The sequence below is a fragment of the Astyanax mexicanus genome, chromosome 5 (genome assembly GCF_023375975.1).
Source record: "Astyanax mexicanus isolate ESR-SI-001 chromosome 5, AstMex3_surface, whole genome shotgun sequence".
Taxonomy (NCBI): Eukaryota; Metazoa; Chordata; class Actinopteri; order Characiformes; family Acestrorhamphidae; genus Astyanax; species Astyanax mexicanus.
Genome location: NC_064412.1, coordinates 19,606,088 through 19,631,302, shown reverse-complemented (window position 1 = coordinate 19,631,302; position 25,215 = coordinate 19,606,088). Strand labels below are relative to the sequence as shown.

General features: G+C 37.6%; 1 protein-coding gene across 3 annotated transcripts; it reads left to right on the top strand.

The window, feature by feature from the left end:
• The first annotated feature begins 213 nt into the window (after positions 1–213).
• Positions 214–25,010, top strand: chd1l (chromodomain helicase DNA binding protein 1-like). Of its 3 annotated transcripts, none has more exons than XM_049479092.1 (26): positions 324–444; positions 2,041–2,728; positions 4,375–4,487; positions 5,475–5,581; positions 5,745–5,856; positions 5,941–5,972; positions 6,062–6,143; positions 7,020–7,182; positions 7,686–7,841; positions 8,040–8,129; positions 8,673–8,769; positions 10,395–10,468; positions 13,018–13,128; positions 15,028–15,142; positions 15,490–15,643; positions 19,083–19,251; positions 19,342–19,487; positions 19,829–19,989; positions 20,503–20,702; positions 20,861–20,959; positions 21,064–21,134; positions 21,349–21,463; positions 23,230–23,338; positions 23,466–23,711; positions 24,238–24,319; positions 24,449–25,010. In XM_049479092.1, exons 3-26 carry the CDS (start codon positions 4,428–4,430, stop codon positions 24,569–24,571), a joined length of 2,874 nt encoding a protein of 957 aa, XP_049335049.1. In that variant the 5' UTR covers positions 324–444; positions 2,041–2,728; positions 4,375–4,427; the 3' UTR covers positions 24,572–25,010. The 3 variants fall into 3 exon arrangements, with proteins under 3 accessions (XP_022531537.2, XP_049335049.1, XP_049335048.1); XM_049479091.1 differs by lacking the exon at positions 324–444 and adding an exon at positions 454–1,280; XM_022675816.2 differs by lacking the exon at positions 2,041–2,728 and having other exon boundaries at positions 214–444.
• The last annotated feature ends 205 nt before the right edge of the window (positions 25,011–25,215 follow it).

Genomic DNA, 25,215 nt, shown 5'->3' with positions numbered 1-25,215 from the left:
TTATTTATTTATTGCTTATTTATATTTCTTATAAGTGTTAATTTAGTTAATTATATATATAATTATATATAAGTGTTAATTTAGGTAGTTTTATTTTTTCATCTGTTGTTGCCTTTTGATTTACTATTTTTATTATCCAACATTTTAGGATTATTACTATTTGTTTATATACGACGTATAAGTACGTCTTTTATTTTGAAGTGTTCTTGAAGCGCTGATTGGTCAGTTGCCTTTTGAACACGCCCACTCCGGACAGAGGCGCGCGAGTGGCGCGTAGAGAAACAACAGCTGGTCGCTGAGAGAAAAGTGAAAAAACTGCGCTGAAAATGGCGAGAAAACACCAGAAGAAGAAAATGTCGAAGTTCCTTCAAGCAGTTCAGAATTTACCGGAAAGAGTCAAGTCAGACTGGACAGAAAAAGATTTGAATACTTGGGGACTGAGAGGTGTGTAAGCTGAGTGAACCAGCAGAGAACAGCAGCCATTCTATAGGTTTACCTAGTTTAGGCTAGTTAGTCACAGTCACAATACTGATAAAATTTCAGTTACAACGTAAGTTACGTTTAAATGTCGCCCAGTCCTCAGAGCAGTTAGCTCGCTAGTTAAACTAAGTAGCATAAGTAAGTTAGCTAGCGTTAGCAAATTGACCTAGCTAGCGTTAACTAAGATACATAGACTAAACAGAGGCTCTCGGTTATAGATATATAACTACGAAGCTTCGTTAGTTAACGCTAAGTTAGATTATTTGTTTATTTTTGTTTATTTTTGTATTCTTCTTAAGCTACTCGCCTTTACAGTGTAGCTAGCGAACTAGCTAACGCTAAACTAGTAGCGTTATAAGTGCACTAGAGTGCCTGTCCTGACACTCCTCAGTCCTTATGTCTCATTGCTTAACACCAATCTGAAGTAAAAGTTGTGTTTCTTCAATTAAATGAAACTTCTTAAGCACTCCGCTCCATTTCTGAATAAAACCTCTGTAACTAAAGGGTGCCCTATTCTTCCTGAACCTAAATTAGGTTAGTTTAACGTAAGAGAACGGTATTCCGTACACAATTCCGGTATTTTCCGCATTTAAGTGGAAATCACGGAAATACCCGCGGTCAAATAGGCTGCAGTGATTGGTCAAACAATGCAATAACATTTTGATTGGTTATTTTTGGACCAATAGTTTTCAAGAAAACCTAAAAAAAATGGTGCTTCAGTATTCCGTACACCTGCCAGCAATCAAGCAACGGTATTCCTTTCACTCGTGGTGGCTGTATTTTGCAAACCGTCACCTCTGGTAAGTAAAATTACAATTTAAAGTTTTATAATAGTATTACAAAAAATGTTTTTGGTTAACACATGAAATTAACGTCTTGTGTATGATGAAATCACCTCAGATAGCATTGCTTTGTTTGCCCACCAAGCGAAATTTATTGTAACTTAATCAACATAAATTACCCAAAACATTGTTTTACACAAAAAAAACTTTCGTATGTTAAACATTTATTTATAAACAGGAATATGACAAATATTTATTAAGAACATGTAAATATCAACACCCGGTCCTCGAGGCAAACTGCCTGCACAGTTTAACGCTTAAAGTTTAAAGTTAAAGTTTTCCTGCTCCCTGTTCACCCCTGATTGAACATATAATTGTATTAATAAGATGCTGTTTTAACAGTCACGCAACTGGACATTAAAACAAAAACTGCATGAACAATGAATGATTAAAATTGATTAAAATGAAAATTCAAACTTATTAAATCACAGAAACATTAATAACATTTATACAGTGAACACTTTGGGCAGTACCAAGTACCCTGTGGCACTTTTTCTAAATCCATGCATATATTGTGGAACCACAGCCGACAGGAGCTGCGTTCAACCCACTGGTCGACCTCAGCATGTGAATCGGGTGGCACCATACTGTAGCAGAAAGCACACTGCCCACCTTCCACCTCTACAGAGCTGGGTCCTCCCTCCTGTGCTGCCTCAGTCCTACTTTTTTTCTTTTCCTTCCTCATTCTTTTTTTCTCCCCCCTTCTGTTTTTCCTCAGCCTGCTTCTGCTGCATGAGGGCATAAAACTCCTCACCTGTGATGATGCGAGCAGGCATTGGAAGGCGGCGGACTCCACTCTCAAACCGAGGAGGAACAAGGATGTGGGCCAGGCCTGGTGGAAGCACCCCAGCATCCACTAGAGGGTTTGATGGGGGCCTGTGGTGGCACGTTGGACAAGGCATCAGGATGGTGGGCTGGTGGAGCTGCCCACTAAGACTGTCCCCACAATGGCTGCTGGAGTGGCCGCTGAGGTTGCCCTCACAGTGGCTTCTGAAGTGGCCGCTGAGGTTGCCCAATTGGTGGCAGCTGGTGTGTCCGCTGAGGTTGCCCCCGTGGTGGTAGCTGATGTGGCTGCTGGGCTTGTGGTAGCCAGTTTCACCGCCTGGGACAAATCAATTGCCTGTGGGCAAGTAGGAAATATGCCAGCTTTCCTGAACACACCTTTGATGTTCTCAGGTGTGGCCGCCTTTGGGTAGCAGTACTTCAGCACCTGCGAGAACTGTTTTTTTCCCACCACTATGTCCCCCCCCATTTGGTGCTTTAGAGGGCCAAAGTTAACATTAACTAGTCGATAAAGTTTCCCCCACCCCTTAGCCTCAGCGTTGTTAACCCTTCCCCACCCACCATTTTCGGGGCAGTGCGGGCGGTTCCTCCCTACCTACCGGGATTTCAACAGAAAACACAACGTGGGTGGTCACTCAACCAGTTTTGATGGAAAGACTGACTGACTGACAAGGACCCCAGACTATATTTCACACATAACCTGGAAGTAGTTTTTTTTTTTTTTTTTTTTTTTTTTTATCGCTAGAAAAGATCGACTGTACGGAATACTGAAGTGTACGGTGTAAGAGCTTGAATCAGAAATCTGAACTGATAAACTCTGACCAAGCTTGTTTCGAGAAAGTTAATGAGAAATAAAAGGATTTTGTTTTTTTACTTGTGTAAACTGTTTCCTTTAAAACACGTAAGCACACCAGATATTTGTTTTTTTTTTCAGTCAGTTATATATGTTAAGGTGATGAATAGAGAAAAAAAAAATCTAACTAAATGTTGAGAAAAGTACTTCCACTACTGTAAATCACTGTAAATAATTGTGGTGGAAACATTAAGTTGGGTGTTTGGTGAACGGGTCATTAAATATATTTGAGAACAGTTCTTAAAATTTGCTTAGGATAATATATTTTTTGACACAATATTTATCTTATTTTTAAGTATAAAGTTAAGAACTAAAAAATATTTACAAAGACTTTGAGATTTGTTAATATGGCCCTGTATACTCCAACAAAAAAAATAAATAAAAAAACCCTAAATGAATTCAGTATGAAACTTACCCCAAAAGAAATAGTGGCTTTTTTGACACTTTTGTGGTTTGTACTAATTTCTGAGTTGTTTTGTGTAGTCCCTGTAGGGAAATATTGCAGATAGAATAGGTCTCTCTGGAGCGTGTAAACCTGAACATTTTGTCACCATGCCTAATGTCAGGCAAATATGACAAGGAATAAAAAGCCTGCCAACATTGAACTGTGGAGTAGGGGTGGGCAATATGGCCCTAAAATAATATCACGATATTTCATGGTATTATTGCGATAACGATACTCTTGGCGATATGACAAAAAAAATAAAAAATACACTACTGCAACAAAACAAAACTTACATTTTATTACTGTATACGATATGATACAGCACACCCCTAACTGAGATATAAAAAATACAAGAATTTTAGCAGCTTTCTAACAGAAGTCAATGATCCAGAATGTCATGATACTAATCATGCACTCCAAATATGTCCATATATCCAGGATTAAAGTAAAATAAATGATACTGGACAAATATAATCTGTCTCTAGTAGATATATAATTGTAAATGAGAAATGTGTGAATTTTACTGTTGCTTAAACAGTAAAAAAGTAGGACCCTGCTGTGATCATTAGGGGTGGGTGATAGGGCACGGTATTTCAGGGTATAATATCGTTCACGATATTCAAAAATGTTGGCGATATTATTGCGTACGATATGATATGGCACACCCCTACTGTGGAGCATTAGAACTGTGTTTTCTGGGATGACTTGGGAATGAGCTGGGGTGGTGATAATTCAAAATCCTGATCTCAGTAATTCAGCATTGGATTTAAATTCTAACATCATTGCTTCATATCTATAAGAAAGCCTTCCTTGTAAAGTAGAGGCAGTAACACCAACACACAGGATATCTCACTGAGTTAATTTTTTTTTTCTCAACGGCTTTTTATACATTTAACTTTTTATACAATTAACTATTTCATAATTGTGCAGCTTTCCCATCCATATATTTTTTGGGTTTTGTTTTTCATCAGAAATCAAGCTGCGCTCCTACCAACTTGCTGGAGTTAAGTGGCTATCAGAAGGCATGGGGATTCTTGAAGGATGCATTCTTGGTGATGAAATGGGTTTGGGCAAGACCTGTCAGGTCAGTGGGAAGTGTTTTAAACATCACAAGATTCTTTTTACTGTGCACTGTTATCCCCTTGTTCTGTGTTGGGTATATTAACCGTGGGTATATTGAGTCTTATGTAATTCAGCTTTAAGGAACATGCTTTTTTGAGATTTTAGAAATAAATAGTCTATGATAGTAAGATACTAAGCGAGAAGAGTTCTTATATAATAATAATAATATAATAGTATAACTGGGTATAACAGGGGGAAAAGTTTGTCTGGGTTCTGGCATATATTCAAAGGACCTTATTTATTAAGGATGTATTGAGCATGTTTAATTTAATTCATTTTTAACTATACTTAGGCAATGTCATATGTGTGTGTGTGTGTGTATATATATACCTGAATATAGACCAGGTTATTCCATCAATGAGTTTTTTGTTCCCTGATGACATGAGCATATTTCAGGAAAAAGACATTTTCACACATGGATTGGCCACCACAAACTCCAACCTTAACCTCATTGAGAATCTTTGGACTGTGCTGGAGAAGGCTTTGCACAGCAATTAGACTCTAACATCATTAATGCAAGATCTTGGTGAAAAAATAGCTTATCCAAACAGTGCCACAGCGAATGCGTGCCGCAATCAAAGCTAAAGGTGATGTCTTTTTTTGTTTTGTTTTTTGGCCAGGCAGTGTGTATGAATATATATATATACCATGAAATATTAGCTACCCGTAATTATCACATGAGGGCCAGTGTTCCATGTTTTCTCCATTTGTGAATAATAGCGCTCACTGTGGTCTGCTGGAGTTCCAAAACTTTAGAAATGGCTTGTAACCTTTTCCAGACTGATATTTGATGGGGAGCCAAATATTTTTTCACAAATGGCTAGATTGTTTTGGATATTTTTGCTCTTAATAATTTAAATTATCATTTACAAAGTGATTTTTTTTTTTTTTTATATTTCCTTAGATTATCTTTTTTCATTTTATATGCTTTTCTCCTCTTCTGCAATAGACAATTTCCCTGCTGGCGTATGCCCGAGGTTTTCTTGGCATGGATGGTCCATTTCTGGTTGTAAGTCCTCTGACAGTTTTGGAGAACTGGAAACAGGAACTGGAGAGGTAAGACATGGATAGCAGCTGACTTTGTTTGATATAATTAGATTATAAAACCCTTTTATTAAAACTAATATAGCCGTCTTAATTTTTTTTTAAGTTTTGCAGTGTATGCAGAAATCCACTGTAAAAAAAGCTATCCTTAGATTTCTGTGATGTTCTGTGTCAGATTCTGCCCCAGCCTGTCTGTGGTCTGTTACACTGGGAATAAAGAAGAAAGGGCAGAGCTACAGAGAGAGATTAACAGCAAACAATTCCACGTCTTGTTAACTACCTATGAGGTGCGGACACAGATTTGAAGGGGAGGGATTTTTTACGCATGTAACTGGTGTCTTGTTACTTAATCTTTCTCCTACTTTTTACAGCTTTGTCTGAGGGATGCACAGTGGCTGAAAAGGTAATTGATTGCATTAGTTGAAGCAAACAAAACTTTACTTTTACGTTGCAGTGTAATTCAATAACATTGACCCTCTACTCGCCCTGCAGGAGAAACTGGAAAATTTTGGTTGTTGATGAGGCTCACAGACTAAAGAACCAAGCATCAAAGCTCCATGAAACCCTTTCAGAGGTTAGTTGATGTGTTAGCTAGCTATATATAAAGTCAGTCTTTTGGCTTCCTGTCCTAATACTTCTAATGACTAGGGAAACAAAGCCTTCTTGGACACTGGATAATTAATTGGCCCTGTACATGTAATGTTGCTGTTGATATGAGCCACAGGGACAACTGTTGGGAATAGACATTAAAGATCGAAAGACTGTTTAAAGGATATACATGCAATGGAAAATGGGCTGTTGTGTCATTGAAACGTAGGGGGGATGAACAGAGGTATACATTATACTGCAGGCAGGTTGTAGCTTCACTCTTTGAGAGACTCTGTGCTGTCCATTCTTTTCTACTCTCATTGCAGGTTGCAAATGCACAGGGTTCCTGCAGGTCCTTAAAAGGGCTTAGAATGTCTTAAATTAAAATCTGTGTAATTAAGGTCTTAAATTGTCTTAAATTTACTTAACATTTTCAGACTGTGTTTAATGCTGGTGGGAAAGCATAGATATCATATATGTAGATGCTGCAAAGTCTGCCTCCTGGCGTGCCTGCGTGGCCGCCATATTGGAGGAGGCAACCCTGCGCCCCGAGTGCATAAATTTACACTGAGGAAGGTCTAAAATACACCTATAATACTCTCAACTCTACCATTTTTTTACCCGATATAATATATTAATATATTATATTATAATAATATATTAGTGTCAGTGTGTGATTATATATACCACGGACAGTGGCATTTACACTGTTCATGTCGGTTTTGGCCATATCTTTATTATTATCACCAAAGATGGTGTTTACTAATGTACCTTAGCTCGATTTAATAGCTGATTATTGTGTAGCACATCACAACATACTGACTCTCTCTCTTTTTATCTCTCTCTTTCTATAATCTCGTAGTTCTCTGTAGATTTCAGACTTTTGTTAACAGGAACTCCAATCCAGAATAATCTGCAAGAGATCTACTCCCTCCTCACCTTCATTCAGCCCAGCCTGTTCCCACATGATGCCACAGAAGAATTTGTCAGTAGTTATGCAGATGTGCAAACTGAAGATACACTAGGTAAAGCAGCATGGTTCAGAAGCTAATTACGTAAATATATTTAATGCTTAATCACCTGCATGGAGACATTTCATTTTAGTAGAGAACCTGGTATTTGGAGAAGCTGGAATTTGTGTATCAGAGTCTATTAGTAATTAACCTCAGATAGTTTTACCTACATACATTTGATATTAAGTTGACACATATTTTCTGTAAATTACACTGTATGTCCAAATGTGTGTAGTATCCCAGATATGCAATTGTACGCACAAGCATACACGCACACAAACACGTGACTACAGTGTTATATAACCCCCACTGTCAAGCAGCATCATAATGTTGCTCTGACGAACGGAGGAACGTTAAAATGAAAATATAAAGGCCAATTTATACTTCTACATCAAACCTACGTACGCTGCCTCTAGATGCGCACCTCCCCAATTTTGCAATGGCTGTTTTACACCTGTGTTTTACTGTGTAACCCATTTGGGGAGTTAACATGTTTATTAACTGTGTGTGTGTAGTGAAAGAGCTCCACAAGGTGCTGCAACCGTTTCTGCTGCGTAGGGTCAAGGACGAGGTGGAGAAAAAACTGCCTCAGAAGAAAGAACTGGTGGTTTATCACGGAATGACTGCCCTGCAGAAAAAACACTACAAATCCATTCTGATGAAAGACACAGGTAAAACTGTTTTTTATCGAAGGAGAACAAAATGGAAATGTAACATTTTTTTTTTTTTTTTTTTTTTTTTTTTTGTCGAGTGAGGTGTAAGTAAACATTTGTGTCTGTCATGAGAACTTACTGTAGGTACAGGGGTTTGTGACAGCAGTGATCTACGTTACACATATTTCTGTTATTGACTTGACTTTTTAATTTCAGCTGCATTTGAAGCTCATGGCAAAACACGCGCGCTCCATAATATTTTGATGGAGCTGAGGAAGTGTGTGAACCACCCTTACCTTATAAGAGGTAATGTGTCCATTGCTGGTTATGATTTTCACTTAATAGTTTTTTTTGTTTGTTAGTTTTTTTTTTGCCTTGTTATTTGTTTTTTTTTTATTATTATTATTAAACACTCAGAAATAACATCACTATCTATTGTTGCGGATTGCAGGTATTCAAACGTTACAGTTTGGTTCACAGTGCAGTTGGTATTAACCTCATACCTCCAGTGTCACAGCACCCAAAAATGCACACATTTCTAATTGATTCAGAAACTTTAAGGGCATCTAGAAAAGCAGTGTCTCAAATGCTGAAAACAGCTTGGGTGTCAATCAAGTAAGACCCTTCTACAAACAGTTGTTAGAGATCCCACTGCTGTTAGTGTCACAGAAAAGGTCCTGGTCACATTGAGGGCAGAACAGTGTAGAGATCAAGGCTAGTCTCCAACTAATGAGGTGCCTTGGGCCAGCTGTAACCGCTGTACTTCTGCAGCTTTTCAATTTAAGCTTCGTATTCTTCCTTCTCACATGCTTGCTCATTCACTCACTCTCTCTATTTCTCACTCTAAAGGTGTAGAGCCATATCCATATGTGGTAGGGGAGCATGTGGTGGAGGCCAGTGGGAAGCTTTCTCTGCTGGATCATATGCTGGCATATCTGCTAGAGGGGTATGCCTTTTTAATGACACTTTTAATATTGTGAGTGGCTTTTTAAAGAACTAATATGTGTAGTATTAACAGAAAAAACACTGCAGCAGCAGGCGTGGGTAGAGCAACAGCCAAATTATGAATGGAATGCAAATTTAGGTGTTAAAAATTGATAACTATGGTTCTATAACCCAATCTTAAAGATAATATTACTAGCAGTTATTTTGACACCCCATTTTGGCTCTTAAACTCTTGATATTGTTAAGAGAAAATCCCAGCATTGTCTAAGTGGTTCCATAGATTTAGCAGTGTATATATTTTCAACTATTGCAACTACTGTTGCGACTAACATTCAGGTGCAGCGAGGGGGAAACATTCTAAAGACTAATCTGTTTTGACATTTTTACATCATTCCAGTGTTCCTTATAACCCAGTGTTTCTCAAGCCTGCTCCTGGCACCCCCTGCCCTGCAAATGTACAGTGTATCACAAAAGTGAGTACACCACTCACATTTCTGCAAATATTTAAGTATACCTTTTCATGGGACAACACTGACAAAATGACACTTTGACACAATGTAAAGTAGTCTGTGTGCAGTTTCTATAACAGTGTAAATTTATCAAATTGGTCTCAATGACTGTCACCCTCTTCTGAAGTCTGTACACAAAGCCTGCAAACAGTTTGCTGAAGACATGTCAACAAAGGACATGGATTTTACACATTTACACATAACCTCCAATATGTACTGTGAAATGCTGAAGCAGAGCATGATCCCCTTCCTCCAGAAAACTGGTTCACAGTGTGGTGTTCCAGCATGATAATGACCCCAAACACACCTGTAAGACGACCATCTTTGGGGCATCCCCAAGAGGAAAGTCTTGAATATTCGCCAGCTCCCTAATGCTGTCAGTGGAAGTGGAGTGGAAAAGCATTCCAGTGGCAACATGTGAAGCTCTGGTAAACTCCATGCTCAGGAGAGTTAAGGCAGTTCTGGAAAATAATGATGGCAACACAAAATAATGACACTTAAGTAACTTTCACTAAAGGGTGTACTCACTTTTTTCGCCAGTGGTTTAGACAGTAATGGCTGTATATTGAGTTTATATTTATTTTGAGGGAAGAATAAATTTACACTGTTATATAAGCTGCACACAGACAACTTTTCATTGTGTCAAAGTTTAATTTTGTCAGTGTTATCCAATGAAAAGATATACTTAAATATATAGAGAAATGTGAGGGGTGTACTCGCTTTTGTGATACACTGTATTGTATTATTTTTTTCAACTCATTTACAAGCCACAGGTACAGTGTTTTTTTGTTGTTGTTTTTTTTTAAGTAAACGGGCGAAACAACTAAAATGTGCTGGGCATAGTGATTTCTGATGTCCTGCTGGTAAAACCAGTCCTCAGAGTTGGGTAACATTGCCAGAGCAGAAGGAAACAAGGGTTTTTTGTTACAGTAGTATCAATTATAATATTCAGCAGCATGAGATGGTCTTAGTTATTAGGCAAGAAATTGCACATCAGTCTATCACAAGTAACAGCTTCTAAGTATTTTAGAACACATTCATATCTCATAAATGAAAGCAGAGACAAATAGAGCTGGAATACAAAATTGTTTAAATATGTTTCATCGTTTGTTTTCAGTGGTCATCGTGTTCTGCTTTTCTCCCAGTTTACGTTAATGTTGGACTATCTTCAAGAATATGCGGAGCTTAGAGGTATGTGTTCATATTTTAATATGCTCTCTCATATACTCAGTGTTGGGAAGTAACGGATTACATGTAACGGCGTTACGTAATCAGATTACAAATTATAAGTAACTGTAATCCGTTACAGTTACTGCTTCAGTAAGTGGTAATCAGATTACAGTTACTCTGCTAAAATAAAAGGGTTACATTGCGGTACTTTCCTATTTTTGCTCTTCCAATCCAACACTGACAAAACGCAAATAACATTTTGCGGTGAAATCGCTCTGATATGACAGGGAACTCTCTGCCCCTCCTCCCGTCTCGCTGCACACACACAGGGAGGAGGGGCAGCGGCTCTACGCTCACACAACGAGACGAAATTAACTGACATTTTGGTCAACGAATAAAAACGAGACGAAAATGTTTGGCAGGGACGAAATCCAATCAGAACTGATTTAGTTCTGTGAAAGGTAGGGACCAGTTAGGAAGAGATCCAATCACTGCTACTTTAGCGAAGGTGGAGTACCCGCCTCTCCTGCAGCAGCGCCGCGCGGAATTAAACTGTCGATACGGAGCTCGACTGGAAGTTAACTCGACAGAGTTCAGCAGGGAGAGAGGGAGAGAGAGAGAGAGAGGGGAGAGGCGATATATTTCTCCTTTGACGTCGCGAAAAACAAGATAACGTGTAAACCGCGTGGAGCGACTCCATTACCGGTAAAAACACCACTAATCTTTCAGCTTCTGCAGACCAGAGTCACACAGATCTCCTCCATGCAGAGATCAGCGTTTTAATACTGATGTTATTTCATGAGCTGATGGTGTGTTTAACTCAGCAGTGCACTAAAACACAGAACTGATACAGAACTCACTCATTAAGATCAGATCATCTGTTTAGTCTCACAGTGGGAAAGATATAGCTAGTGTTAAATCAGCAGCAGGTCAGAAAGGAACTCAATAATATAACGAAAATAAAACAATAAAATAAGTGAATCTATGAACCCAAAAGTCTGTGTAAAGTTCCTTACAGCACTTTCTCATAAGTTTCTCACTTTAACTCATGAAGTCTCTCTGTACATCCTGAGAGCATTTCTACAGGACAGTGTGTGAAGGTGTGTTCATTTATAGACTGTAGCTCCAGTAGGTGTGCTGGGTTAATGCTGGAGATGAAACTAGATCCTTTAAAAGTTTTTGCATCTACAGCTCTGTTCAAACTATAATTTAACTATTCAGATGTTTTATGACCTGATTTCTAGAGCAAAATTTTAAATGTAAAATATGTATAGTCACACACCTACAATAATAATAGTAATAATAATAATAATAATAATAATAATAATAATAATAATAATAATATATATTAAATCATATATAAATATATTTCACTTTCAAACATTAACAATATTACTCAAGTGGTTATTAAACGTTTCATTTTGTATACATGTAGAGTTAATAATTCAAGGGAACTGATGAAAAAGCATTTACATTTACACCCTTTACATTTTAGTCGACTAAATTTACTGTAATTTTAGTCGACTATATTCTTATGACATTAAGTCGACTAAAACTAAAAACATTTCAGATGACTAAATTGTGACTAAAACTAAATACTATTTTCGTCACAAGACTATGACTAAGACTAAATCACAATTTGTTGTCAAAATTACACTGGAGGCAAACCTGCAAATAGATAGCTTACAGTTGTTGTTACATTGTTTGGTTTTTAATGATTTTATTATCAATTTATAGAAGTGTTTTATAAAATTGTTTGATGAAATGGTTTCATAAGTATTTTTATAGAGTGATTGAAAAGGCTGTTTTATTTGTTTATCTATTTGTTAACTGGAAAGAAAAATAAAAGAATAATATGCAATATGTGGTTGCTACATTCATTCAGGCTTAAAAAATGACAATATTTAAAGTAATCCAAAGTAATCAGATTACGTTACTCACTTGAAGTAATGTAACTGATTACGTTACAAATTACATTTTGAGTGATGTAATCAGTAATCTGTAAGGGATTACATTTTAAAAGTAACCTTCCCAACACTGCATATACTGTCCAGACTCATCAACACAACCAAAAACAACAGCCTTTTTTAATACCTTTGTAGGATACTACCTTTTGATAACAGTAACAACATTTAAATAACCCACAAATTATAATATGCCTCAGGCTCCACTAAACTGTCCAAGTCAGTTCTCATCTCTGCCTAGACTGGTTGGTACATGGAAATAATTTTGGCCAACACTTCATAGACTTCAGGATTTGCCAAACAGTCCTGATACTGTTTGCATATCTCACATTTACATTGTTGTTTCATGTATTTGCACCTCTGTTTTAAAAACAATCATAAAAACACAATATATTTTGTATGTTGTCAGTTTTTGGTGTTTGTTTATATGAACAAAAAAGAAAGTTGTTACATATTTCTATGCATTTCTTTCAGCTGTCACGTGTGTTTTTAGCTTTATCTTGTTCTGTGATCTAAAGCTATGGTTTGAGTATCACATCCTGTATGCACAAGAATGTACTGTCTGTTCTTTAAACTGCAGCTCACTTTAATCTCATTCTCTGGTAGGCTACGGCTATGAGCGCCTTGATGGCTCAGTCCGAGGAGAGGAGCGCAATCTAGCCATCAAGAACTTCAAAACCAAAGACACTTTCATCTTTCTCCTCAGCACCAAAGCTGGTGGGTTCATAGATTCTGCCAGAGGCCAGAACACTGGAACTGTGATTATACAAAGAAAACTTGTGGGGACAGAACCTTCTTCACTTTTAAAGAAAGTCATTCTTAAAAGATATTTTGTTCCATTTTTTTTTTCTTACTTGAAATTCCTATTATGTCAAAAAGTAAAAAACTTCTAGTCTCTATAGATAAGTATTGCCAATAGAAATGTCTGGGCCTAATGCCAGGCTTAATCATCACCCTCTCTAAACAGGAGCTAATATTTATGACTCAGAGCTTACATGAGCATATTCAAACTGAAAGTCTAGAGCAAAAGTGTTAGTCCTTCTATTGATTGAGATCGGTGGAAGAGTCAGAATTTCATACACTGCTAACAGAAGACTGTTATGAGTTTCTCAGTCTAATCAGAGGTTATTTAAATATTATCAGTTTCTCTGCTTTTACTCTTTATAGGTATATATTTGAGTAAAATGAACATTGTTCTTTTATTCTATAAACTACTGACATGTCTCCGAAATTCCAAACAGAAATTTAGTGTGTATTTGCAGAAAATAAGAAATGGTCGAAATAACGAAAAAGATGCAATGCTTTTAGACCTCAAATAATACAAAGACAACAAGTTCATATTCATTTAGAAACGACAGTACTAGTATTTTAACTCAAAGAGAGTTCAGAAATCAATATTTGGTGGAATAAGCATAATTTTTTAGGAAATTTTTATGTCTTAGAATGCTTTCCACTAGGTTTTTACACTGCATAGGGTGTCCTTATGCCACTCCTTGGGCAGAAATTCAAGCAGTTCAGCTTTGTTTAATGGCTTGTGATTACCCATCTTCCTCTTGATTACGTTCCAGATGTTGTTAATGTGTGTGTGTGGCTTGATTCATACATCCTTCGCAAAGATGAACCTGCCCAATTCTAGCCTTGTTGAAGCATCCCCAGATCATCACCAATCCTCCACCAAATTTTAGTGGGTGCAAGACAGTGTGGCTTGCACGCCTCTATGGGTCTCCATCTAACCATTAGGCGACTAGGTTTTGGGCAAAGCTGAAAATTGGATTCATCAGAGAAAAGGACCTTACTCCAGTTCTCTATGGTCCAATTCTTATGGTCTTTTGCAAACTTTCGTCTGGCTCTCGTTTGCTTCTCATTGATAAAAGGCTTTTTTTCTAACTTTACATAAATTGAGCCCTGCTTCTAGGAGTGTGTAACCAACTGTTCTTGTCGTGCACGTCACCCCAGCTGCCACGTGCTATTCCTTTTGTCCTGAGGTTGCTGACTGTCATTCTAATAAGATGACACTCATTCCGGTCAGTGGAAAGTCAATTTCGCCCTCTGCCAGTCTATAGCTTTGTTGTCTCCAATGTCTGCTCCTTGTCTTTGTTGTAATGAACTGCCATCTTAGAATTTTTACTCACTGTATCCCTCATTGAGCCCTTCTTTTCTTTAAAGACTTTTCTTTGGCATGGTTAATAGTTATTTTTTTATTCCAATTCCCAGCACTTGTTTTGTCATCCAGCTTGTCCTATTGCAAGAGGTTTGTGATGACCACAGCAGTGTTTTTTTTTTTGTTTTTTTTTAATAGTTTTCTTGTTAAATAAGGTTTGGTTCAGGTGATCACCTTATCAGAAGCACATTAAGTAAAATGAGGTGTAGTGGAATGGAATGGCCGTCATACATGTAGAGATGCAGATTTTTTGACAACTTTGCAGTGTTCTCTTAATTCTTTTCCAAGATATATATATATATATATATATATATATATATATATATATATATATATATATATATATATATATATATTCAAATGTATTTGTTCTGAACAAGTTCATTGTAGTGCCTTTGGCCTGATGTCCACATCTTGTCCTCCTTGATTAATGAGTCATGTTTGTTTGTGTTTAGGTGGGGTTGGTTTGAACCTGACAGCAGCTGATACTGTGATTTTTGTGGACAGTGATTTCAATCCCCAAAATGACCTACAAGCAGAAGCTCGAGCCCACCGGATTGGACAGGAAAGGTATCGCCGGAAAATGCTGGGGAAAATATGTCTATTTTTTAAATTACATATTTGGTTAAACACTGCACAAAGCTGCTCCCAGCACATCACAGAGTCTCAATGGGGTTAAGATCTGGACTCTGTGGTGCCCAATCCATTTGTGAAAATTATGTCTCATGCTCTTTGAACCACTGGTCCTTTTTCATACTTAATGTAGTCCCACCCCCCAACTCTTATTGAAATTCAGTAATTTTAATGAAAATAGTCTGACCCAGAAAATAAACAGGTGTTACAATAAAAGGTCTTATTTATTGTATTTGGGTTTTCTTTTGGTCACACATTGACATTCTTTTTTTCTGTCTCTTTAGGGCTGTAAAAGTAATCCGACTCCTTGGTAAGGACACAGTGGAGGAGATAATTTACTCGCGCGCTATGTCGAAACTGCAACTCACCAACACAGTGATCGAGGAGGGACGTTTCTCTCTGTTGGAGAATCCAAAGACTGCTGCCTCTGCTCCAGAAGTGATTTCTTTTTTTAGCTCTGTCTTTTACATTTGCTTATATTTACTGTCTTTATTACACCCACTTACCTTGTGGATATGGAGAGTTTGTGTCAGCCATGTTTTCTCATTCGTCATCATTCATGACTACAGTTTGTGTTTGTAAAAGTCACGTATAGTACTAATGCAAACAATATATATGTGTTACTTAACACAAATAAAACACTGAAGTTTTAGAAACTTCCTTTTTCTCAGCAAAGAAAATGGCATCCTTCACCACTGGGGCATTTTACGGCAAAAGGAAAAGTAAGTGCAAAATACTTAAAACTCAACAAATATTGTTTTGAAATTTTGTGTTATATTTTAAATAAATCTCTTAGGAACATGTTAAATCTATTTAAAAGTCAGTGTGACCCTGTTTCATTACAATATTTAAGCTTTTAAGACATGCCCTCTGTAGTGGACATTGGTAGTTATGTTTTTGATTTTGTTCTGTTTTTTTTTAAACATGAGAAGGGCAGGATTCATTATCAGAGGCAGAGAGGATTTTGCTGCAAATTGTTGAGGGAAATTCAGACATTAAGCTGTCAGAAGAAGAGAAGGAAGATGGAAGTATTGAAGGAGAAGGCAGAGGAGAGAGAGATGTGTTAGACAGCTCTGAGGATGAAGGTTTAGCAGGGCAAGAGCAGACAGAGGAGGAAGAGGAATCCGGACCTTCCTCTTCTTCCAGCCACTGTTCTCTCTGGGGCAAGACTACAATGTACACCTTTACTTTATCATATCTATCAATTAAATAACAATGTACAGAAAATATTTTCACTTGAAATATTTAGGTCTATGTTATTATTTAAGTCAATGACAAAAGATATTATTCTGAATGTATTCATAAGTCTTTGAGTACAACAGCACCTTTATTTAACACTTTTCTCTAGATTCAACCCACAGCTGATTGATTGTCCAGTTGTCCAGCCAAATGATGCCAAAACACGCCAAAAATGGACACCACTAAATTACTTTCTAAATTAAAAAAACTTTCACTAAATTTAAGTAAAATGAGGTGTACTGGAATGGAATGGCCGTCATACATGTAGAGATGCTGATTTTTAGAAAACTTTGCAGTGTTCTCTTAATTCTTTTCCAAGATATATATATATATATATATATATATATATATATATATATATATATATATATATATATATATATATAATGTATATTCAAATGTATTTGTTCTGAACAAGTTCATTGTAGTGCCTTTGGCCTGATGTCCACATCTTGTCCCTCCTTGATTAATGAGTCATGTTTGTTTGTGTTTAGGTGGGGTTGGTTTGAACCTGACAGCAGCTGATACTGTGATTTTTGTGGACAGTGATTTCAATCCCCAAAATGACCTACAAGCAGAAGCTCGAGCCCACCGGATTGGACAGGAAATGTATCGCCGGAAAATGCTGTATACATTGGCGACACCGTATTTGAGGAAATGGCCATGTGCACCAATCAGATGGAAGTGCTTGTTTCAGGAAAATCACTAAACACCACTCCTGAAGAGCTGCAAACCTTCTTCGGAGATTCCATGTACATGAGCTGTCTGGGCTACCCAAATATCGAAATGTATTGGGCGAATAACACCAGGGTGGAAATTGTGGCTAAATCAATGACAAGAAATCGATTCTACAAGATACGAAATTCCATTAAGATGGTCAATGAGATTGATGTGTCTAAAGATGACAAAAAAGGAGATCTCTTGTGGAGAGTCAGGCCCCTCCTCGCCAAAGTTCGTCAAGGATGTCTGAGCCTTCCGAGAGAGGGAAAATTGTGCATCGATGAGCAAATGATACCATTTACTGGTCGCTGCCCAGTGCGCCAGTTTGTACCAGGCAAACCATATCCGACAGGATTGAAGGTGTTTGTCTTGGCAGATCTTAGGGGCTGCCAAGGGGCTTATGGGCTGATCTTAGACTTCGTTGTGTATCAAGGCAAGACCATCTTCAGTGTCACAAAAGGGTGCATCGGAGAGCAAGCTGTCCTTCATTTGGTAGAGACTGTTCCCCAAGGAACCCACCTGTTCTTTGACAGGTTCTTCACAAGTGTGAACCTTCTGGAAGTCCTAAAGGCAAAAGGGTTGACCGGTACTGGAACTCTCATGAAGAACAGAGTTCCATTTGAGTGTAACATTTATAGACGACAAGGCCTTCCAAAAGAAAGGAAGAGGGGCATCACAGATGGTGGTCTATCGAAGTCCTGCTCCTGAAGTTGCAGTCTTGAAATGGATGGACAACAAGCCAGTGGCCCTGGCATCAACTGCCTTTGGTTTTGAGCCCCAGGATACGCGCCAAAGATGGTCGAAGAAAAGCAAGAAGTTCGTCCAGGTGTCCAGACCAAAGGCAGTTTCTGAGTACAAAACAAATATGGGTAGTGTAGATTTGGCCGACAGGATGCTGAACTACTACAGGATGGCCACTCAGAGCAGGAAGTGGACTGTACGTGCACTGTTCCACTTTTTTGATCTGGCAACTACCAATGCACGGTTTCAGTACAGGACTGACTGCCAGATCCTGCAGAAGAAAGCAGAGAAATTTCTTGATTTCAAGATGCTCCTTGATGAGCAGCTAGTTGCTCAGGGCCAAGCAAGAGTTGCAAGTGACAGTGATGAAGACTACACTCCCACCCCCGAACACCAAAAGTGGAAGCCACAGCCGAATGCTGCTCTGAGATACTACGGGGCCGCCCATCTCCCTCAGATGGTGGATGAAACACATGCCTCAAGATGTCGCCAAACTGGTTGCAAGAGCAAGACCTATGTGATCAAGTGCAAGGTTTTTCTGTGTGTCTCTAAGAAATGGAATTGCTTTTTGAAATATCATACCCCATGAATCAGCAAAGATCACAAAGGATAACGGCATAAAGATAACAAAAATAACAGCACAAACATGTTGAAAGTCTTACTCATTTATGTGCTTAAGTTTGACTAATTCTTATGTGGATTGTTTGCTATTTTCATTTTGATTTAATGTTTTAAATATCATTCTATTTCACATGTTTGAAGTTCTCATGTCCACTGTAGTGGACACACTATCTTTAAAATACTTTTTTTTTAATGTTGTAAATGTCTTTATTTATCTTAAAACATTTGGGGAAATAAAAAAAATCTAAGATTTCTAAACTTTTTTTTCCCTGGTAGTCAGGAGGATATAGGCATGAAAACAAATCCCAACATTATCCATTCTTGCATAATACCCACGATTGAACACCCAACCAAAATGGTACCACTATCAGTGTGACTGAGAATTGTCCACTGCCCAAATAATAATATTGGGCCAGTGGTTGTTATATGGTGGTCCCTTTGAATTGACATATGAGAAACGGGGGCTAATAAAAACTGTAATTGTTCGACTTTAAAAAAAACTTAAAGACAAACCCTCATGTTAACAAAATGTGTCGACTCTCAACTCTGTCTGCAGTTAAGAGACATTTTAACGTTTGGAGTGGATAAGCTGCTGTCGACAGAGACCAGTTCAGTTCAGAATGTGGACCTTAAATTGATCCTGGGCTCTTCTAAGGATGGCTGCTGGTTGATGGATGAAGAACCTGTGATTCCAGTTGAAGATGATGAAGAGAAAGCAGGACCAAGTATGACACTTGCCCTAGTGATTACCTTAATTAGTATACAGTCCTTGATTTGGTGATTTATCATTTGAATACCATTTTCCACTTCCCCAGGCCATATGTACGAATTTGAAGGGAAGGATTACTCCAAAACCCCCAGTGCAAAAGACCGGGAAGTATTAACATGTCTGTTCGAGGAAGAGTTAGCTTTGAAAATGGATTTAGTGAATGATGGCCGAACACTACGCAGCAAAACTGGAGTAGGTCATTACGTTATTTTTTGAGACTGTACAGAAAAGAACAAACTGACAGCCAGACTATTATTTAATCTAACTGATGAAAATTGCCTATAAAAATTATATATATATATATTTTGAAAAGGTGTTAAAGTTGTAAAAATAAGTTCTCAAAACTGTAGTCTTTTTTCTTTTATATATTCTTATCTGCTGGAAATGTATTTGAAAAAAATGTAAAGCCTTTATATGCTTTATAGATTTATTTGACTGTAATTACTATATATTAGAACCAAAGGATCATTATTTTCACCCTTTTTCAAAAAGAAATCACATCGTGGCTGATTATTGAACATTTGTGTCTACAGAGCTTTTTGGCTGAGCCTCTGGCAACCCCGTCAAGAAAGAGGACTTTGACAGAATCCCAGATGGAAGAGAGGCGCCTAAAGAAAGAGGAATCTATTGCTAAGAAAGCCAAGATACAAGAAGAGAAGAAGAGGCAACGAGAAGAAGAAATATACAAGAACAAGTAAGAAAGCAGTGGCCCTGGTTAAAGTAAAATTTAGACAATTATTCTTTAGATAATAAGCATACACATTTCATGCCAGATAATACCAGATTCTCATTGGTTTTCATTTTATATATGAAAAGATGTGCCCAATCTGTGACGGTAATATAACGAGAAGTTGTAGGACAGGGAGTGGGAATGAGATGAGGGATGAAATTTGAAAACTGTATCACAGTGTAGCAGAAAAGAAATATGCAAATAGAGATTTTAGAAGAAAGAAGTTTTAGGCATAATCTTTCTCCCAAAACAGAGAAGGTAATGTATAATTCTGTTTAGTGTCGGTCATTAGTGCTTTGGGTGAAGTATTCCTTTATTTCTTTGTCGTAATGCTTTTGCTGTCTAACAACTAATTTTAAATTCTTTGTCACTGATTAGTCACAGTGAAGGAATAGCTTACTGAGGCACATCAGAGCAAAAGAAAAAAGATTTATTTTTATGTTATTGGAACTTCAAAAGGCTCTGTATCTATGACAGGATGGCACGGTGGGACTTGTGTGGGTATAAGTCCTTGTGCTTATCCTCTACTGATAGCGAGGGAGAGGATGTGGATGAAGATGGTGAAAACAGCAGTGTGAACTCTACAGACTCCGAGGACACAGAAATTCATTATGTAATTGGTGATGTTACCCACCCTCAGACTCCACGGATGGATGCCATTATTGTTCATTGTGTCGGTATGTAGATGCATTCATCTGATAAATTGTGTAAAAATAGATTGGTAATGACAGCCTCATCATTATAATCCATCAGTGGAAATTAAACAAGGTAAAGCCATTAGAAAGGAGATCTTTGTAATTGGTCCTTGATAATCTGTTTATGCTTATGTTTGTAGATGACTCTGGGCGATGGGGCAAAGGAGGGCTGTTTACAGCCTTGGAGGTCCGTTCTGATGAGGCAAAGAAACAATACGAACTAGCTGGAAATATGGAAGGTGGGAAACATCCACATCCATCAACCAGTCTGACTCACATTGCTATAACTAGTATCTTAGTAACTGCTTTCATGATTGATTTAGCTCTTCCTGTTCTGTTACAGATTTAGACATTGGTCATGTGCTGCTTTTTCCTATTGAAGACAAGCAGCCAACAGTAAATGGGCGAGACCATGTAAGTCAGACTACTGTTAGCCATTTTCTTTAATACTCTGTCTCTTTCTCACATTCTGTTCTTTGTGTTGTAGGTGGTTATGTAAATCTAGTCTTTTTTAGCTACTCATTATTTCATGGTTTTCTACACTGCATGAATGTTTATAAATCACTGTATCATCCATACAGTACAGGGTTAAGCCAGGTGCTTATTCTGTTTCTACCTGTTGCTGTAGCTTGCACTCATTGTTGCCCAGAAAAGAGATAAGTCCAACAATGTGTCAGGCATTCAGCTCACTGCTTTGGAAAAGGGTCTCAAGAAGATCTACAGGGCTGCCAAGAAACTCAAAGGTAAAAATATCTAGCTCTGTGAAGATTTACTACCAGATGATCAGCATGTGCCAGGGCTTATGGGACTTTAACGTCATCTTGTCTCATTTTGTAGTCAGCATAGATTTATTTATGAACTTGGGCCCAATCCTGTTGCACGTACACACCTAGCGTAAGGGTATCCTGATTCTTGTTGGGAAAGATGTTTAGGGTGAAGTGGGCTACATGTCACACTCCATATGCAGAGTTTTAAGAATCTGGCAAGGTGGCTGCACAAGCGGCCAAAGAAAACCACAAGTGTACTTTAATTGTATTTGTTAAAATTTTGGTAACCATTGCATTGTCTTATGTTATTGTAGTTTTAATGTATTATAGCCCCTTTTGTCTAGTCGTTTATTTGGTAGCTTACTAGCTAGCAAAAAAGTTGCATTCCACGGAATATGCTTCATCAGCAGTTAGTGAGACTGCTAACTGACAGTGCTCTTTTTATTTATTTAATTTGACAACATATGTTCTTGAAGGGTTGTCCTAGGAGTGTGCAATATATATTGTCCACGATAATATCTTAATTGCTGTGTTAACGATGTGCAAGCTGACGTTGTCGAGTATGCTAAACACTGAGGGGAAAAAACATCAGTCAAAGCGCATTGACTCCACGCGTCTAGCCTTAGAATAGCTTGCTGTGCGTGTGTATTGAGTGTGCCCATACATTGTACTAGCATAGGCTAAATCTAGCGCTAGTTTAGCTGGCTAAAACAACGCTGAAAATGAGCGAATACGCTGTCTCAGAGGAAGAAGTTCAGACACCGGCAGCCTCTCAGTCCACTACCCTGGATTTAATTTCCCAGACGAGGATAATATTTACTCGCGTGGAGGTGGTTTGGATTCGAAAGGGCGGATATTACTCAAACAACGGCAATTTGTAAACTCTGTAAGAAAGCGGTTGCCACTAAAGATAGCTCGACAACTAACCTGTTCCATCAAACCAGCGCACAGAGTATGAGGAGTATGAAAAGCTTTGGGGGCCCGCTCCCCAAGACAGCCACCTAAGGTACTCAAAACAAACTCCGCAAACTTTAACGGAGTCACTCAATAGAAAAGTGCCCTACGACAAAAAAGGCAGCAGACTGCAAGAGATAATGCAGTCACAAATTACACAATTCATATTGTTTACAGTAAGTTAATGGTTTAGAAATGCAAGAAAAAGTTTTTTTTTTGTGAATGTGCAATACATATTGTTTATAGTTTATCTATGTATGCTGCAGAAATCACCAAACAGCAAACACACTGATACATTTATTACGATTTAAATAGTCAGATTCTATATTTTAGTTTTTTGTTATTTGTGTCGAGGTAAATAAATTGCTTTCAATAATATAATGTGTAAATAATTATTTTAATATATTTTTAGTTCAAGCTAGTACAATATAAGGCTTTTACAAACTCATTCATAAATAATGCAAAATATCGTTTAATATCGGTATCTGCAAAATGACAGAAGATATCGGTATCTATTTTTTTCCCAATATTGCACACTCCTAGGTTGTCCTATGTTTAGGGGGAGGATTTCAATCACTTACCCTTGTAACTCAGTTCTACTACTCTAAAAAACAAGGGGGTAAGGGTAAAAATACAAATTGAGTGTCTAAGCTAAACTCTACCAGAATAACATACATCTTCTAGTATTGAGATTCATGAAGGTGAATTACTGCTTTTTCTAATTTTTATTTTTTTTGTTTGTTGTAATCAAGTTAACAATAAGCATGTGTTTTTTTAACCACCACCAGCAAGTGTCCATCTCCCACGAATTGGTCACTCCACCAAAGGTTTCAACTGGTATGGCACTGAGAGACTGATACGCAAGCACCTAGCCCACAGAGGCATCCCCACATTTGTGTATCCTTATAGATCACACTTAAATGAGAGAGTGTTTCCTAGCCCACCGTTTACACTTAATTATAGTTTCAGGGTTTCTTTTAAAAATACCATGAAGCAGTTTGAACATCCTTAACAGAACTGTTAGATACTACTACAAGCAAACTCCCTCACAGTCTACTGTGGAGGCCTCATCATCTCAGGCATCAACTTCTTTGTATTACTGGCGTAGTCATAGTCCTTGTGATTCTGCCATGGAGTCCCCAGAGAGCTCAATCTCTTCACCCCAGGGTAAAGGAGCTCCTGGCCTGCCTGATTTCATGAATGGTGTTCATGTATATTTCTACAATATCGGTGACACTGACAAGAAGACGCTTGCACGCTACCTTATTGCATATCCTTTGATCTTTGTGCTTTGCTGTGATGATGCTAGCATTTTTGTGCCATTGTCTCGAAAACAAGTAGAATCTTTTTTTATATCAACTTCTAATAAAAGGTAAGAAGGGTTTTTTATTTTCTTGCACACAAGATACCATATCGGCAAATCAGAGAACACGAACATACATGTTGGCTTCTGGCATAAATGAAAATACATTAAAGAATAGGGGGAAAGAACATCTGAGGCAAGTGTGGGGGGAAAAAAATAGATTAGGCCTTAAGTAGGCCTTAAGAATCTGCCAGCCTAACTACAGAACAAGTTACTGAGCTATATTTTTCATGTGGAACTCAATCAACATTAATAAAATGTAACTTTATGCTTGACGTGTATACACCTGCAGTCAGCACATGCCAAAAAGCCAAATTATAATATGTTAACTCTGTTTTGTGCAGATATGCAGATATTTAGTTAAGAGGCCCAGTTGGACACTGTAGACAGCTTCTTTCTCTCATTTTGAATATTTTTCTTAACGCTTTTGTACGTATGATGGTGACGTAGAAGACATCATGACTTCAGAGGTTACTCATATTGTAGCAGAAGTGGAAAGTCCAAATCAAATACAGGTGTGTCATGCAGTGCCTTACAACCATGATTATATAATAAACCATGATATAGCTTAATTGCGGTGTTGAGGTTGGGTTGGGTAAACAGCTACTTTGCTCTGCTAATTAATTTCTTTCCTTTTCTAATAGGAATTACGGCACTTTAACACCCAGTATCCCCAGGCAGCCGTTGTAAGGAGGAAATGGCTAGAGTCTTGCTACGCCAACCAAAGAATTGTAAATTCTTTCAAATATAACCATAAGTTGAAATGACATTGCAAGTTCTTCACTGTCTCTTAAGGAATCTCTCTTTGAAATCTACACTTTACTAAATTATAAATCTTAAAAGATCAGTTTATCTTGGTAAAAAATTTAATTTGTTTTATTTATGAGTCTTGTAAGATTAAAATATTTGGGAAAAAAGGACTGAAAATGAGAAAATTATTTATTGAAATGAGAGATACTTTGAGATAGATAGATTGCTCAGTTTTCCATGGGTTATATGGTTGATTTCTGAATGTTTTACCACTTTATGACTGTTGTTGAGATTGGACACATTCTGACTGATTTATGTTTTATGGGTTACATGGTTATTTCTGAATGTTTTACCACTTTGTGACTGTTTTGAGATGGGATAGTCTGACTGCTTTGTTTTAGATGGCTGACATGGTTGTTTCCTGAATGTTGTAAATAAATGCCCATCTAAATATGAGTATGTGAGTTTTAAGTGTATTTAATTCACACGTTTGTTGTGTTTATGATAGGACACAGTGAAATCATCGCAGTGTGTGATGAAATAAGGGTTTTTAACACGTGTACTGTGCCGTATGCAACATCTCTTTGTGGACAAGCAGAAGAGTTGCTATGAAAGAATATTTTTCTTTTGACCTTTTTCTCCTTCCTGGATTGTGGTAACT

Bases quoted from the DNA above. Each gene is read 5' to 3' on its own strand.
- chd1l (XM_022675816.2), top strand. From the start codon at position 327: ATGGCGAGAAAACACCAGAAGAAGAAAATGTCGAAGTTCCTTCAAGCA. The intron at 7,842-8,039 runs GTAAAACTGTTT...TTTTAATTTCAG, and splicing joins CATTCTGATGAAAGACACAG to CTGCATTTGAAGCTCATGGC. The intron at 19,990-20,502 runs GTAAGAAAGCAG...TATCTATGACAG, and splicing joins GAAGAAATATACAAGAACAA to GATGGCACGGTGGGACTTGT.